We start from the raw sequence: 16939 nt of genomic DNA, 5'->3' as shown, positions 1-16939 counted from the left end.
GTGCATCCATTAGCCACCTCTGTCTCCCCGTGCAGCCATTAGCCACCGCTGTCTACCTGTACAGCCACCCATTTGCTCCCCATACATCTACCCCTCCATCCACTCACCACCTGCTGAGCAACCACCCAACACCCACTCACCCTCCCAGCCACCACCTCCGTCTACCCACCGTCCTGCCCCCCCCACCATCTACCCCCACTGAACTACCCTATCTGCCATTCACCATCCAGCCACACCCATCCACTTACCTGCCCAACCGTCTCTCTGTGCCCACGCTCCCATCTGCGTCCTCGCGCCTCCGGCTCCCTCCCACCAGCCTCACCAACCTCTCGTTCATCTGCACAGCCACGTAACCACCCACCCGGCCATCTACACGTTCATCCACCTACTCGTCAACCCGTTCACCCATGTGTCTGTCTGCTGTTCACCGCCCATCCCGTCTCCCCGCCACCTGCTCGCTATCCACCCGTCACCCACCCCCGAACTACCACACACCTTTCATCCGCTCCACCACCGACCCCTCCTTCTTCACCCACCCGTCAGCCTGTTATCTGTCGTCCGCACACCCACAGCCGCTCAGCGCTTAGTACACGTGTCGGTGCTTAACACGCGTGCACTGACCGCCTGACTGACGGACGGTGATGCTCACCTTTGCCCGGCTTCTCTCCTTTTCCTGCCCTTCCCCCGCGGCTCTCTTTTGCCCTTCCACCTGTCCTTCTGCCCGTTCTTTGTCCCCATCCCCACACCCCATTACATCCTTGATTTTTAACCGGTCCTCTGAGTTATCAAGTTCAATTATTAGTATCTTGCAAAGGAATGCTAATCTGTTTTTTACGACACTCACCGTTCTGTTTCGCATCATGTAAAATTTGCCCACCTTCCGGGTATGGGTTATATCTGTAATCATTCCGAGTGTACGTATTTTACAGTCTCCATCAGATTGTTCGAGCAGCTGGAGTTTCGGAGCCTGACGCTGCAATTTATCGGGTCTCCTGTCGTGGTGGAGCCTTAGGGCCTTTGCGGTTCTGGGCTGTGAGCTCGTGCTAAGCAGGACTTTATCTGCAGACCCCCGTGGCTGGGGCCTGACGCTCCGAGTGGCTGGCGTTTCCCTCAGCCAGGCTCCCCCGGGAATTCCCCTTCATGGTTCCTATGCTTACATCAGTGTGGTCTTGACTTGAGGATTCCTGCGTCTGAACTTGAACCCCAAGCCAAAATTATGCGAGAGGCCCCTGGCTCCACACTCTGAAAGGCGATTAGTCTTTCCTTTGTTTTGTTTTGGGTTTTGCCCCAGAGCCCGCGCTGAAGCCCGAACTTCTTTCCTGGATTGTGCGTAGGGGGAGATTTTTCTGGTTCATCCTTTGACGGTGGGGGACGCAGCCCCTTGAGGGTTCTGCCTTTTTGCTTCTGGGCCCAAAGCCTTACTTCCTCCTCCAACCGGAGCCTTAAACCCAGGAAAACCTCAAGCACACAAGGGAGTTTAGCAACCTGTAACATCTTTGCGTGTCGTCCATGTGACGTCACTTACCTCGGTGTGTGCATGTAAACAACGCTTGTCAAATTTTATGCAGCCGTTTTGGCCGTCTATCGTGGAAGGGTGCCCAGGCTTTCTAGTCCGCCGTGTTGCTGGCTCCTTCGTGATTACAGTTTAAGGGCAACAGACCTGTAATGGACAGAGATCTGAGAATGCACTAGCAAGAACAGGACTCTGGTCCTTGAATGCTTGGGAAGGGGCCTGGGTTCAAGCCAGGCTCTGCCAGCTTTCCAGCTGTGTGGCCTCAGGGCAGCTCGCCCTACCTGCTGGCAGTTCACAAGGGAGTTCTTTGAAAACTGGCACCTGGTTTCCCCACATAAAGGACACCTCGGCCCCCAATAGCAGTGAGAACCAATAGCAACAACGATGGAGCTTTGAGCAGGTGCTCAAAGCTGTTTATTGAATGAATGAGAGCCCCGCCCTTCAGCTTGGAGGCTCACAGGTCCCCGAGCCCCATCCCCCCTCCCACCCAGGGAAGCGGCGGAAGGTTCTGGGGCAGTTGTGCAGGGGCCAGAATGGACAGGCAAGGCGGGTGTGGACTTTGGCTCTCACATACGCAGCCAGCTGGCCCTCACCAAGTCCCGAGTGGCAAGGGCAGGCTTAACAGCGATTCTTTCTCCAGGTCGGCCCCTGGGGCCGGGCAGAGAAGGTGTCTGCCCCCCGTGGCCTCATTGTGACTTCACAGGAAACAGGTGCACCTGTCAATCAGCAGAGAGCCTTCCGCGAAATGTGCGGAGGCCGGGAAATGGAAAGTAGTTTGGCCTGTGTGTGTGTGTGTGTGTGTGTGTGTGTGTATACATGTGTACACGTGTGTGTGGAGGGGGCGTGCCAGGGGCACCGGGTGAGCACCAGTCCTGGCCCACGTGTGCAAACGATCACCTCAGAGATTCTCACAGTCGCTGCTAGGGGACCCTCCCCTCGCTGCGTCCAAAAAATCATAGACATCACAATTCTTGTTGACGACTGCTGTCTTTTCCAAGTCTCTTCATGTCTTTGACCTCATTGGGTCCCCCCCCCCAGCCTTCTCGTGTGGTGGAGAGCGAAGGTTTCGAACTGGGCCCGTTTTGCGGACCTACAAAAAAACCCATGTAAGTGGCAGATGCCATTGTCCCGCGAGAGAGACCCAGAAGTTCTAGGCGACTCGCAAGGTGGGGGTCTTCCCTCAGTGGTGCCTCAGGTCCTGTCCCCTGTGCCCATCAGGGAGGAGCCTGGACCGCCCGAGCTGCTGTGGGTCTGGCTGAGACAGTGGAAGGCAGCAGTGAGTGGGCAGTGTGGAGACCCTGGAGGCGGGAGCACATTGCTTCCAGAGGTTTCTAGGAGGCAGCGACCAGCTCGCAGGGCAGGAGAGCGGGGGATCCAGAGTGTAAGGACGGCGTGGGGCAAGAAGCTGTTTCTCTGGTGGAAACCCTCGGAATTACTGTTCAATTCAGAAATGAGCACTGGCGTGTATGGGGTGACCCGATCCTACATGGAGAGACGTCAATTTAGTTTGTTTTTTTCCAGCTGTTGGCTGACGCTCACAGACACTTGATTGTCTCTTCCTGGCCACCAGAGTTTGGGGAATTCTGTTCCTACTCACAGGGGGGGACCCTCTCAGCTTGGGGACAGGCTGCTGCTTGTCTCCCCCATGGAGGGCTGTAGCAGACCAGAAGTGCCAGCTGGGGAGGCCAGGGCAGGCCCCTGTGGGCCCTCTGAAGTTGTTGTGTGAGTGCATTTTGCTGGGGAGAAGAGCCACAGCTTCCTTCAGATTCTAGAAGGGACCTTGACCTTCAGAAGACTGAGGAGCTACTGAGAAAATCGAACTTTGGCGTTGCCCTTAACGAGATTTAACTGCCAACCCCACGGTCCTCATTAGTAAAATGGGGTAGAGCCCCAGACCCCAAGCCCCGGGTCACAGCCCCTCCTGCCAGCCCTAGACAACAAGAGAATGCTCGAACTCCATCCTAAGCAGGGTAGGGAACTCTGCATGTCCGCTGGGGCCCCCGAAGATTCTCCGTGGCCCAGATGCCTCCTAGTCACCTGCCTCGGACATTTGATGAAGGCCTCACCTTGCGCGAAAGGCTCTCTCAAGGCAGATAAGATGGCCATCCCGAAGCAGGCAGCTGAAATCCCCCAGCCCAGGGACAGGACTGGGGCCATGTAAGAATCCCCAGGCATCCAGGCCTGTCTCAGGGTGGCTCTCTGTGGTGTTGCCTTAGTCCGCTCAGGCTGCCGTAACCAAACACCGTAGACTGGGGGGCTTAAACAACAGAAATTTATTTCTCACAGTTTTGTAGGCTGGGAAGTCTACAAGGTATTGGCAGAGTCGATTCCTGGTGAGGGGCCTTTTCTTGCTTTGTAGATGGCTGCCGCCTTCTTCTTCTTCTTCTTCTTCTTTTTTGATGTTTATTTTTAAGAGAGAGAGAGAGCACAAATGAGGGAGGGGCAGAGAGGGGGAGATGCAGAATCCGAAGCAGGCTCCGGGCTCCGAGCTGTCAGCACAGAGCCCGACGCGGGGCTCGAACTCACAAACTGTGAGATCGTGACCTGAGCTGAAGTCGGACCCCTAACCGACTGAGCCCCCCAGGCACCCCTAGATGGCTGCCTTCTTGCTCTCATGGCAGAAAGATGGGGACAGGGGACAGTAGGCTCTGTTCTGTCTCTTCCTATAAGGGCACTGACCCCATCATGGGGACCCCACCCTCATGACCTCTCGTGATCCCGGTCACCTCTCAAAGGCCCCACCTCCAAATACCATCACATTAGGGGTTAGGACTTGACCCTATGGATTTAGGGGACACAGCTCAGTCCGTTGCAGACCTTGTGTGTATTAATACCTTGACTTTCACCAACAAGAGAGCCCGTTTCAACATTTCTCAAGCTAGTCAACGGGCCATTGTGCTCACCTCTGAGAATCCACTTTTGACTTCCGATATGTTAACTAGCAAAGCCTCTGGTGTGGAGGGGCACGGGAGCCCAGGAGCACCGTGGGGGCCACCTCCGGACCCATGGCCTCTGTGACCACCCGCGGCAGGGAGATCCGAGGACTAGATCAGCGGGCCAAGCCCGGGAGTGGGGGGGACAATAGGGCTGTGTCAGCCCCAGACACTGAGAGTCAAGAATAGAGCAGGCTGGCCGCCAGTGGGGTCCTGTTGGTGTACTATGAGTGTTTTTAATCCACCAGGTACGTTTTCTGAAGGGCCGGGCACACAGCAGCCGCCTCCTCCCCCTCCCTGCCTCCCCTGGGCGCCTCTCAAAGGAGGCGGGAGCGTCTGGCATCTGGGCCATGAATCAAACCGGCCGGCGCAGCCTTGCGGAGACATCAGTCCTCGCCGCCCTTGTTAATTGGTGGGGTTTGGACGTTCCCGACAACCCTGCCCGCCGCAGATGGTTTCGTTGTTTGGTCTGATGAGGGCAGGTGGAGGACCCCCCCTCCCCGCCCCCAGCCATCCGTCACCCCTGTCATTCCGCGACGTGGCCGGCCGGCAGCGGCTGAATTGTGCGCTGTGATCGCTACGCCTGGCACGGGGCTCGTCTGGACGCCTGCCCTGCCGGGCCACGCTGCTCTCCGAGGGCCTGCTCACGATCACGGAGGCTTTTATTTGCTCTGGGCTTCCCGAGTGCTGGCACCTCATCGCTCACACACGGGGCCGCCGGCCAGCGCGTTGCGGGGGAGCCTTTGCTGCGCGACGACATCTATCACCGGCAGCGTCGACCAGGGGCCCGGCGCTTATTTTCTGCTTGTTATTCCTGACCCACTTCGTTTCATAAATGAGGCTTTCCCGGGGACGGCGGAGGCTCTGGGAGGGTTTGGACGGACGCAGACAGCCCCGCGGGAAGGGGGGGGGGCCGGCGCGGGAGTCGCGAAGGAGGTGGCGGTGGCCTCTGTCTCTTGGTCCGCGCTTGGAATTCGGACCCCGCGGGGCACTGCTGTCGCTGCTCTCCGGGCCACGCTCCCCTGAGTGGGAGGTTCCCAGCTCTGCGCTGAAGGACTCGGTCCCGTGCCTCGGTTTCCCCATCTCCAAAGCGGGGATGTCGTCTCCTCCCTGCCATGGCTGTTGCAAATTTAAATGAATTAATCTGTGTTTTCAGGTTTGGTGAGGACTTTCTCAAAGGGCAGGGGAGGCATGTACAAAGAGCGGGGAAGTTTTCTGAACCCGCGTGTCTGTCCGCGCTTCCCTTTGGAGCACTTTTGACCAGGTTTTGCAGTAGAGGGCCAGCGAACTCCTGGACACAGCCTGCTCCCCGGCTGAGAGCGGAGGCCAGCTACTGATGGCCCGTGGGCCAAATCGAGCCCATCTCCTGATTTTGCCTGGCCTGGGAGCCAGAAATGGTTTCTGCCCGCTTAAATGGCAGGAAATAAAATGCAGAATCTTCCAGGACATGGAAAAATGCTATGAAATTCACATTTCAGTGCCCATATTTCAGTTTCACTGGAACACAGGCCTGTTCTACGTGGTTGTCTGTGGCAGCCTGTGGCACCACGGAAGGAACGCATCACCGGCTGCAACAGAAGCCACATGCTGGCTAAAGTCGAAAACGTCGACTCTCCACCGCCAGCCAACCCCTGGATTAGAGCAGTGGTTTCGGAGTTGGGCACCTGCCATTTAACTCTTGTCCAGAAGGCCCTTCAAGAACTACGGGACCTCCCAGCCTCGGCTTGGACATCCGTGTAGCGGGAGGGCTTGGCATCGTGGTGACGATTAAGTGTGAGATAGCTTGTCACACTCCCGGCACGTTGGCAGGTGCTTGGTAAATGGAGGTCCTCCCTTTCCCTCTTCTTGACCCTCCTTGAAAACTTCCCTCCAGCGGCCACACTCAGTGTTGAATCTTCCTGCCATTTGGGAAGCACTCATTCACAGAGCCTGGGGGGGGGGGGGGGGGCCCAAGCCAGCAGGGGGCCGCCTGGTGTGTAGGGAGCTCTTGACCCTCCCAGCGGATGGGGAGGCATGGACAATGCCAGAAGGGAACCACAGGACAAAGGGAAGGCTGCTAAGTCAGCCTGGGGCAGCGGGCCAAGTCAGAGAGGCTGTGGGGCCCGGAGGTCAGCGTGGCCGGGCAGAACCGCTCCCTTGCCCACTCGAGCTGCCCAGTGCGGTTCCGGGGCCACGTGAGTTCTGACTCGTTTGACTCCACTGCGCCATAGTGAGGTGGGGTTGTTATTAACCACACGTACAGAGAGACTCGGGCACGTAGCAGGCCAGGGTTCAAGTCACGGGCAAACCCTCCAAACCCAGGGTGTTGACTGCAAGGCCACAGCCACATCGCGGGGTCCTGCCCTTGACCAGAATGCTGCAGCACTTGGATCCGGGCCTGCGGGCAGCGGGGAGCCATGGAGGGCTTGAGAGAAATGGTGTTGCGATCAGGGGTGTGTTTGAGAAACGGTTCCTGGGCACACAGGTCTGATAGAAGGGGCATTTATTTCTCAGATGACAGCCCCGCTCGGGACGCCATCTTGCCCCTGTGTGGCGAGGACTAGAGTAGGGTTGTCTGAAAACCGAGGTGACTCCAGCCCATGCCGCCAGCAACGCCGCACCCGTGAGGAAGGGGGGACGGCCTCCTGCGTATTTGCATGCGCTGCACACACCGCCGGTGTGGGGCACGGATGCCGTTGGCCCTGTCTGGCCTCTGGGTTTGAATTTGGTCCTTCCCTACCCAGGTGAGCTTGGGCAAGTGCTTTCTGAGGCGCCGCTCTGTGCCTCCGTTTCCCCATGTGTCAAACGGGGATAATAATGGTGCCACCTGATTGGGTGGTCAGGAGAGCGCAGTGAGATGACAATGTACGGAAAGTTCCTTGGGTGCTCCCGGCACCTTGGTGAGTGCTCCAATGATAGCATTGTGTAGCAGGAGTTGTTAAATGTTCCTGTCATGTTTATTTATCGTTGAGAGGGATAGAATGTGAGCGGGGGAGGGGCAGAGAGAGAGACAGACAGACAGACAGACAGAATCTGAAGCAGGCTCTAGGCTCTGAGCTGTCAGCACGGAGCCCGATGCAGGGCTCGAACTCACGAACCATGATATATGACCTGAGCCAAAGTTGGATGCTTAACCGACCGAGCCCCCAGGTGCCCCTGTTCCTGTCATTTTTTTAATGTTTATTTATTTATTTTGAGAGAGAGAGAGAGAGAGGGAGAGTATGCAAGCAAGGGGTGGGGCAGAGAGAGAGAGAGAGAGAGAGAGAGAGAATCCTATGCTGTCAGTGCAGAGCCCGATGCGGGGCTCGATCTCACAAACCGTGGGGTCATGACATGAACCAATATCAAGAGTTGGACGCTTAACCAACTGAGCCACCCAGATGCCCCTAAATACCCCTGTCTTGAGTCCCATTCCCCGGACACGGCAGGAAAGAAAGCCAGCTGTAGAGTTGGTGGGCCCAGTGTGGACATGCTCTGACCAAGAGTCTCTTGGGTTACCGCTAATAAGGTGGAGAAGAGTCACTGGGATGTCTTTATCTTGGGCTAAAGGGCAGACGGTCGGCTGTATCTCACACCCCCTAAACGCACACATACACACACACACACACGCACACACACGTAGGCCTTGAAGGCCAAGGGCAGCCTGGGCTGGGGACCTGCATAGGTGGTGACCGTCTTCCCCTCCCACAGGACAGAGTGGGCCTGCTGGAGCAGGTGACCCGGGAGCACGAGCATTTCCAGGCAGGCGTGGACGAGTTCCAGCTGTGGCTGAAGGCGGTGGTGGAGAAGGTGAGCAGCTGCCTGGGGCGGAACTGCAAACTGACCACCGAGGGCCGTCTCTGCGCGCTGCAGGTAAACTTGACCGCGTCTCTACCAGAGGGGAAATGCTCAGCTACTGGGCTTCTGTGTTGTTTATTTACTGGGATGTGCTGGGGGCCCCAGGGGATACAAGATCCACGGCATGCAGAGCGCACACGAGGAGACGTGTGGAATCTAGCGCAGTAGGTGTGGGCCTCGGCTGCTTTACAGAAATCTCCGAGCCAGCGGGGCACTTGGAAACCCAAGGTCACAGCAGCGTGGTCTAGACCAGTGGGTCTCAAATGGGGGACGCTTGGCAACGTCTGGAGACATTTTTTGGTCGTTACCACGGAGGGCGGAAATGCTATTGGCATGTAGTGAGTAGAGGCCAGATCGGATGCTATTATGCACCTTGTGACGGGCAGGGCAGCCCCCCCAACAGACCTGTCCGACCGCAGGTGTCGGTCGTGCCGCGGGTAAGGAGCCCTGGTGTAGGCATCAGGCCTGCAGTGGAGACAGGCTTGGTCCACTCCGGCCTTCCTGAATGGCTGTGACCTTGAATGAGCTTCTGACTTCCTCCATAAAGGGACTGTTAGAGTATGTGCAGTAATTCGGGGACTACTTTATAAATTTTGCCACAGATCTACAGCACCTGTACCATTTATTTAATATTTGTATGTAAGTTGACTCTTGTTTAAAAACCAGTGAATAATGACATCCCACCCCCCAAAATCTTATGTGAGTAGTGTGAGAATGTTCGTCGGAACTTTATTTGTAATAGTCCCAAACTGAAAACACCTCAGATTTTAATCAGCAGAGTGTTGGATTCACATATTGTGGCACGGGAGAGAGATATCGATGATATAGATATAGATATAGATATAGATATAGATATAGATTAGCTATAAATCACATGTCCATGTCTGTATCTATATATAAAGGAATACTACTCACAACAAAGAAGAACGAGGTGCTAAGACCTATGACAGCATGGAAGAATCCAAAACACATGACGTGGAAAGAAGCCAGTTTCAAAAGATAATATATCCAATGCTTTCAGATACATGGAGTTCTAGAATCTTTTGGGATGTTAGAAATGCTCTATATTTTGGTGACAATGTGCACTACGTGGGTGTGCATATTTCTCAAAACTCTTTGAATAGTAGTGCTTAAGGTCTATGTATCTTACTCCATGCAATTGCGCTGCGACAAAAAAGGAAAATATTTGGAAGGCACTTGCAAATAAAATAGACTTGCAGGTGCCTATATAAATTTTTTAAATGGAAGACTAATGAATATTTGTATGAAAGGAAAAGTTCTGTCATTGTCATGAATGGAAAATCGCTGCTCACTCGGCATTCGTAGATAACCCTACAAATAAATATAACGAAACCCAACCGGGTCGTTAGGTTCTATTTGGCTCCGTACTTCCTCCAGCTGAAGGCTCCCAGCCTGAGGCTGCCTCTGTCTTTGTTAAAAGGGAAGATCAACAAACGTCACAGAGGGTTAAAGGCAGAAACACCCAACCCGGATTTTCTCCTCGACTTAATCAAGTGGCCGTAGAAGTCGCGGGAAGGGAATTACATCCTCCTGTGGCAAGTCAGTGCGATTAAGGTGGACAGTCCACCCCTTGGAAAGGCGCGTCTGGCTCTCATCTAGGAGTTCGTGTTTAGCAATGACATTCCAGGGGCTCTGGAAAATGCAGCACGTGATGTCTTTTTCCCCTTGTACGTTTCCCCATCCGTCCACACCCCCCCCCCACCCCCTTCAGGACATCGCTGGCGATTTTCCCCGGGGTAAGGAGTCTTTGAGGAGGCTGGAGGAGCAGGCTGTGGGCGTCATCCAGAACACCTCTCCTCTGGGCGCGGAGAAGATCACCGAGGAGCTGGAGGAGATGCAGAAAGTTCTGGACAAGCTGCGAGCCCTCTGGGAGGAGGAGGAGGAGCGGCTGCAGGGCCTGCTCAAGTCCATGGGAGCCTGTGAGCAGCAGAGGCGGCAGCTAGAGGCCGAGCTGGGAGAGTTCAGGAAGGACCTTCAGAGGCTGGCCGAGGAGGGTCTGCAGCCCGCGGCGAAGGCGGGGACCGAGGACGAGCTGGTGGCCCGCTGGAGACTCTACTCGGTAAGTGGGGTTTGGCTAAGACAGGGACTGTCCATGTGACATGTGTACCTCGGAGCTCCTCTTCACGGGGAGAGAGTCATGCTAAGCTTTAACCACGTTTACTCTGGGCCTTCTAGATCTTTGGTGATCTAAGTTCCCTGGGTGTAGTACACAAGTTGGGTGTTTGTACCCATCTTCCAGATGAGGAAACCGAGGTCTGGAGAGGTTTCCCTCTCAACATCCCCAGGACCACGCGAGGAGTCTGTGGGTAAATAAGACCAGAGGTGGCTTGCCTTTCGGTCTGCCATTCCCTTGCCCCGTGGTGGGATACGGGGTGGACTGCTTGAGCCTAGAGCAGGGAGAGTTAGGTCAGAGGGAAGGTTCTTTGCGTAGAGACAATGGGGTTCTAGGGAGACCAAGCCAACGGTGCCCGTCCTGGGAGGGCGGGGCGGGTTCCAACCCAGACACAACGTCCGACCAGAGCACGGTCGGCTTCCTCCCACGCATGTGCACACCCGGGAGGTCTGACTTACGGACAGAGAGGTTTTTTTTCCAACAAGGGTCAACATCCTCCCTCACGCCTATCTTCACTTACTAGCTCAGCGGGTTAGCCCCACGTCAGTGCCATCAGGGAAAATGTTTTCAAAGAAAAGCTACCCGGATCCCATCTCCGCTCTGCATTGTTGTTCTGTTTTTCTCTCTTCCTTCCGATGCTTGCCCAAATGCAAACATATTTTTTGTGTGGGTAGAAAGAAAGCAGTTACCCTTTAGGGCTCATTGAGCCTCGTAGTAGACGAGGTTCCACTGCGGTGATCAACTTAGCGCAAAGAGAACTACTTCCTGTTTCGGACTGTCCGCCTCGGCTCAGGAGGAGCTGGCGTGTGCAGCGGCCAAGGGCAGGGGGACGTTGGGGTCAGACTGCCTGGGTCCAGATCCTGCTCTCTCTTCTTGCTAACTGGGCGGCCTTGGGAGAAGTACTTTAACCTCAGTTATACACGGACAGGGACGAACCGGTGAAAACTCAAAAAGTGCTTAGCACAGCACCTGCCAAAGTCGATGCTCGGAAAGTACCGGCTTTTACCACAAGATAAGGGATAAGGGTCACAAGGTGCAAACTCGGGAGCCAAGGCCCAGAAGGCCCTGCCACTGTTCCACCGCGACAGCTACTTGTCTGTGCCCAGCTGGGTTTCAGGAAGCCTTTCCTGAGGCAGAGCCGACCCCATCCCTGCGGGCCCCGATGCCAGTGGCCCCTCAATTATGATCAAGCCATGACTCACCGAAATCGGTGAAAGAGAAGCTTGGGATTTATCACTGAAGCCTTTGGTTCTTAAATGAGCATTCGCACAGTGGCTGTTTGCACTTATGATGTGGTTTAATTTTTTTTTTTCAACGTTTATTTATTTTTGGGACAGAGAGAGACAGAGCATGAACGGGGGAGGGGCAGAGAGAGAGGGAGACACAGAATCGGAAACAGGCTCCAGGCTCTGAGCCATCAGCCCAGAGCCTGACGCGGGGCTCGAACTCCCGGACCGCGAGATCGTGACCTGGCTGAAGTCAGACGCCCAACCGACTGCGCCACCCAGGCGCCCCTATGATGTGGTTTATAGCAAGGAGCAGACACCTCGCCTGCTCCAGCCCAGCCCTCGGAGTGGCTGGGTGCCCTGGGATGAGGCCAGGTCTGTGGCCACCGGGCAGCCCGACCTGCTTTGGCTGGGAGCCCCCGTGGCCCAGCAGAGCAGGGGAAAGGTAGCACAGCCTTTCTCTCTTGCACCAAAAAGGAAATTTGGACTCTTCCCTCTTCTGAGAAACAGGCAAAGTTCGAAGAAGCGGGTGATGTCAGGACCGCGGTTGAAAGCGCGACTTGTAAAGGAAGCATCTGTGAGATGGGGCGCCTGGGTGGCGCAGTCGGTTAGGCGTCCGACTTCAGCTCAGGTCATGATCTCGTGGTCCGTGGGTTCGAGCCCCGCGTCGGGCTCTGGGCTGATGGCTCAGAGCCTGGAGCCTGTTTCCGGTTCTGTGTCTCCCTCTCTCTCTGCCCCTCCCCTCTGTCTCTCTCTGTCCCAAAAATAAATAAACGTTAAAAAAAAAATTAAAAAAAAAAGAAAGCATCTGTGAGAGATGCGTCCGTTCTTTAAAACTGACATAGTGGGGTTGTACTTACCCAGCCTGCGATGTGCCGAGTGCTGTATAACCCTATGCGGGGGGAGGGGGGAGCGGGCACTGCCACGATCCCCTTTAATATATGGGGAAACTGAGGCAACTAAGGACTTTAAGACTTGCCTGTGGTGATGCACCCTACAGGTGGAGGCAGGGGTCTGAACTTAGCCCCAGACAGTCTGACTCAACATGACATGCCTCTAACTGCCAGCTCAGACTCCCGGTTTTAGGAAATTAGCATAAAGAGAGTCAAGGACCGGGAATGAGGACATCGGGGCTCAGTCTGGCCGTGACCACCTCCTGATCTCTCGGCCGACAGTCCCAAGACCCTTCCACACGGAGAACCGGGGGCCGGGGGTGATTTGTGACATCCTTACGCGGACCAGGCCGGGACCGTTCGTGCCTTCAGGGAGGCTTTCGGCAGCTGAGGTTGAGGTCAGAGCGGTTCTGTGGCTAAAGCAGAGTCCATCAGAGTGGCCTCACAGAGCGCCCCCCTCGGGCATCCCAGCGATCCAGAAACTAAAGACGCTCCATCATCGGTGCAGAAATGGCACGGCTGGACTAGAACGGGCCCCTCTGATTCCATAAGGAGGCAGCTGTGTCCAGAGAGGGGCAGTCCTTAGCCAGGCCGGCACAGTGGGCCAGCAGCCTTCCCACTGCGGTCCCCAGATGGTCCCTCCCTGGTCCCTGGATATTCCCGTGACCCGCACAGCCCCACATTGACGTGTGACCTCTCTGTGGTCCGCACGGGCCTTTCTCTTGAGGCAGCCCGTGATCCTCGTCCTCACCGCAGACCCCTGCCCTGCCTGGGCCGAGGGGCTGCCTGTCTGTAGGCTGGCCAGCCTTCCCGGGCGCTCTGGTGTGGAGTTTCTTTGTGAATGGTTTGGAAGGAGCCAGTTCACACGCACCGATCGTGTCCTCATCTTCTATGAAACCCTGTACAGATTTCATCACATTTCCCTAATAATTGAATGTGGACAAGGATATTTTTGAGACTGAATAAGACCGTCTGGGCAGATTCCACATTCTGTTGCCTCTAGAGTGTGCCAGCCTGCCACTGACCGCTGCTTACGGTCCCTCTATCGGAGCTTGCTCTCCAGCTCCAAACTGGTGGCAGTTCACCTGTGGTCCCTCCATCACCGAGCGTGGCTGGAGCTGCCTCTGGTCCCTGTGAATGGGGGGTCTGGACCAAGGCACGAGGTTGCACGTGGGGCAGCTGGGGAGGGGCTCGGCGAGGGGGGGGGGGTCGGCCCCATCTTACCAATGAGGGAGCAGCCCGAGGTCGCATGGCTCAGAAGGGGTCGAGGGGGGTTTCCGGCTCAGCCCGTGTCATGCCAAAGCCAGAGCACTTTCTGCTGCCCCCTCTCGCCTCCTAGTGAGCGTGGCACCTGGCAAGAGTCCAGGCCAGGGTCAAACTCTGCACTTCCCAGGGCAGCAGGAAGGGGCCGTGTCTGGTGTCATCCCCGTGGTTTGGGAGTGCTCAGCACAAAGCATCTTTAGATCACTGTTCCCTCTGGTGCTGAAGAGTCACGTGAAGAGCCAGGGCTCCCTGTCGGGTCCGCCGTTTACTTGCTAACTCCCAGGTGGCGTTTCCTTGTGTAGAAAATGGGGACTAGGCTCTTCGCCCTGCTTCGATGAATGGGACGGCCGGAGCACTCAGCGCGGAGTTGATGTTCCGGAGACATGAGTTACTTGTATTATTAGGTGGAGGCACTCACGGCACCACTGGGAAGTCAGTGATCGTAGAGAAGAGCCGGCTCAGTGAGAGCAAATGCTGAGTTCGAAGCAGGAAGCCGGAAGCAGGAGAGCGGGTGCCGAGCTCCCAGGGACCCCAGTCCCTGCCCTTGGTGACAGTTTTTTCCCAGGCTAGCCCACTCCCACCGGCCATGCCCACGCCCCATCACCGAACCTCCCATGCCCCTCTGGTTTCCTCCCTGTGCTGCAGGCGACGCGGGCGGCTCTGGCCGCGGAGGAGCCCCGGGTGACCCGGCTGCAGGCCCAGCTGAAGGAGCTCATCGTCTACCCCCATGACCTGCAGCCGCTCTCCGACAGCGTGGTCGCTGCTCTCCAGGAGTACCAGAGGTACCCGGGCAGGCTGGGGGTGGCGGGACTCGGGCATGCCTCGAACCTGACGCTCACGGGGCCTTCCAGCCTCATCTAAAGCCATTTCTGGGAGGTGCGCTTGCTTCCTCTTGTGACCTGCTAACTCTCGCGCCCCTTCACGACTGGCATTTGGTTCCCAGAAGGAGGGCCGGACTTGGCGGGGTTCCATGCTAAGTGGCTCATTCACTGGTTTCCGTTAAGTCTCTGGGCAGCTTAGCCCTGGGGAGGGGTCCACATGTAACGGCCCAAAGGGAGGACTTTGCAACGGTCACCCCCACCCCCCCACCCCCCCACCCAGCCTGCACATGGTGCTGTGACAGCATCTTCAGACCGACCTCTACCTCCCCCTTGGCCTCTGGGCTCAGGCAGAGCAGGGGGCTCCAGTTTCCTGGCCGAGCCCAGAACAGTGGGTCAGGTCTCCACCCCACGTGTAGAGTTGCAGTCTGTAGCTACCGTGGCTGCGTGGTTGTCCCACTGCCGGGGGGCCCGCTGTCCCCGCCTCCGGAGCACCTCTTGTCCCTCTGCCTGACCCAGGGGTTCCTTCAGACCGAACTCGGGGGCCTCCTCCCTTGCGATGTGTCTGTGCGTCAGAGCAGGGGCCCGGATCCCCTGGGGGGCACTCAGGTGGTGGCAGGGACCCAAATATCCCGTGCACAGGGTGGCCAAGGGTGTTCCCTTCCCTCCAGCTCCTCTTGGTGAGGTTTTCCGTGCTGGCCATCTATGACCGGGTGCTGGACATCGTATCTGAAAGATTATTTCTAACAAATGATTTGGGCCTAGGACGATGGGTCTGTTACTCAGGAAGGGAGTTTGCTTTAGCTTCTGCACGGGTGCCTGGGGGTGGGCGGTTCCGGGCTAGGGGCTCCGTGATTCCTCTTCAAGGCCTGGGGTTCTCCGGCCACGAAGCCGGGCCGCAAGTCTGTCTGGGCACTGGCTGGCGCCCGGTGGGCTTTGATCCAGAGGGAGAGACCTCCGAGGCCCCAGAGCCACTCCCGGCAGCCCGTGGGTGGGGGAGAGCCCACCGTGGGGACGGTGCGTGCTGGGCTCCCTGGGGGTCTCGGGAGAGGCCTCAGTTCTGGGCTGACCCCGCTCTCTCCTCTCTCGGCCTCTCCGTGGCTCCTCAGCATGAAGGGGCAGAGCGCCAGGCTGCGCAATGCCACGGGGGCGGAGCTGTGGCAGCGTTTCCAGAGGCCTCTACAGGACCTGCAGCTGTGGACGGCCCTGGCCCAGAGCCTCCTGGACATCACCGCCAGCCTGCCGGACCTGCCCTCCATTCACACCTTCCTGCCCCAGGTCGAGGTAACTGTGAGCCTGCCAGGAGGGCTGACCGGTGCAGGGGGGCGGGGAGGAGGCCAGCAGCCAGGTATGACGCCGGAGCCGTTCTTCCAGGGAAAGGCGTGTCCCTGGATCCTCCAGGTATCTGGGTAAAGGTCACTGCACCCTGCCTGGCAAGTCTTAAGTTTGCACAGGAAATGTTACCGTCGTCTTCAGTTCCTGGGTAGAAGGCAAAGGCTGGTCCCTGGTGTCCCCCTAGGACTTGCTACTGACCCTCCCACAGCCCGTCCTTCAGGACCCTCCTGCCGACGGTCCCCGGGTGGAAGCAAGAGCCGTTCTGAGAGAGAGCATGTTAGGTCGTTCCCTTTGCTGCGTGCGTATCAATTGGGACGCATGTGGCAGAAATTCTGACCAACGGTAGCTTCAAACCCAGAGACTCCCAGGTGGTCCCAGAGCTGGCTTGGTGGCTCAACAAGCGTCTTCCAGGACCCAGGCTCTTTCTAGCTCTCAGCCACATGTCCCCTCATGGCCCCAAGATGGCTGTCACCACAGCAAGCCTGCATCTTCACACGGACAGCATCTTGTCGAACGGCAAAGGGCGCAAAAAGGCTTTCTCCGTTCACCATTTCCAACAGGGAGGCAAACCCTCTCCCAGAAGCCCCAGCAGACTCTCCTTACATCTCATTGGCCAGGCCAGGTCACATGACCACCCCTGACCCAATCACTGGCTGAAGGTGATGGGGTTGCCGGGATTGGTTTATACCAATCGTAGACATAACCCTGTGTTAAAGTGATCAAAGAAGACAATTTAGATGATACAAACAAACTTTATTTAACACTTCATGAGGTGGACAGCCTCCTTTTGGAGCACTGCAAAATGGGGCAGAAGGCGGGAAGGTTTAATAGGATAAAGAATAAAGAAGGAAAAGACAAATAGAAAATATCTGATTGGCTGATGGTCAGCCTTGTTTGGGGTGAGAAGGCCCAGGGTTGGCTTGGTGTTTGGGCATCGTGGACTGGATATCCTGCGTTTCTGGCCAAGTGGAGCATTTACAGGGACTGGAAACTTAATCTAAGTTTCGC

At 56.7% G+C, this 16939-nt stretch overlaps 1 protein-coding gene across 6 annotated transcripts in view; it reads left to right on the top strand.

Moving 5' to 3' along the window:
* The window catches only part of SYNE3 (spectrin repeat containing nuclear envelope family member 3), a 101018-nt gene that overhangs the window by 45072 nt on the left and 39007 nt on the right, over nucleotides 1-16939 (top strand). For all 6 annotated transcript variants that reach the window (XM_040478167.1, XM_040478166.1, XM_040478168.1 and 3 more), the window contains exons 5-8: nucleotides 8116-8277; nucleotides 9995-10342; nucleotides 14424-14560; nucleotides 15706-15880. In XM_040478167.1, coding sequence (XP_040334101.1) covers nucleotides 8116-8277; nucleotides 9995-10342; nucleotides 14424-14560; nucleotides 15706-15880 — 822 coding nt within the window. The remainder of the gene's footprint in view (nucleotides 1-8115; nucleotides 8278-9994; nucleotides 10343-14423; nucleotides 14561-15705; nucleotides 15881-16939) is intronic.

This window comes from Herpailurus yagouaroundi, unplaced genomic scaffold (assembly GCF_014898765.1).
Source record: "Herpailurus yagouaroundi ecotype Mexico unplaced genomic scaffold, PumYag 141, whole genome shotgun sequence".
NCBI classification, from domain to species: Eukaryota; Metazoa; Chordata; class Mammalia; order Carnivora; family Felidae; genus Herpailurus; species Herpailurus yagouaroundi.
Note: the sequence above shows the minus strand (reverse complement) of the source record. Positions and strands in the feature narration are given on the sequence as shown.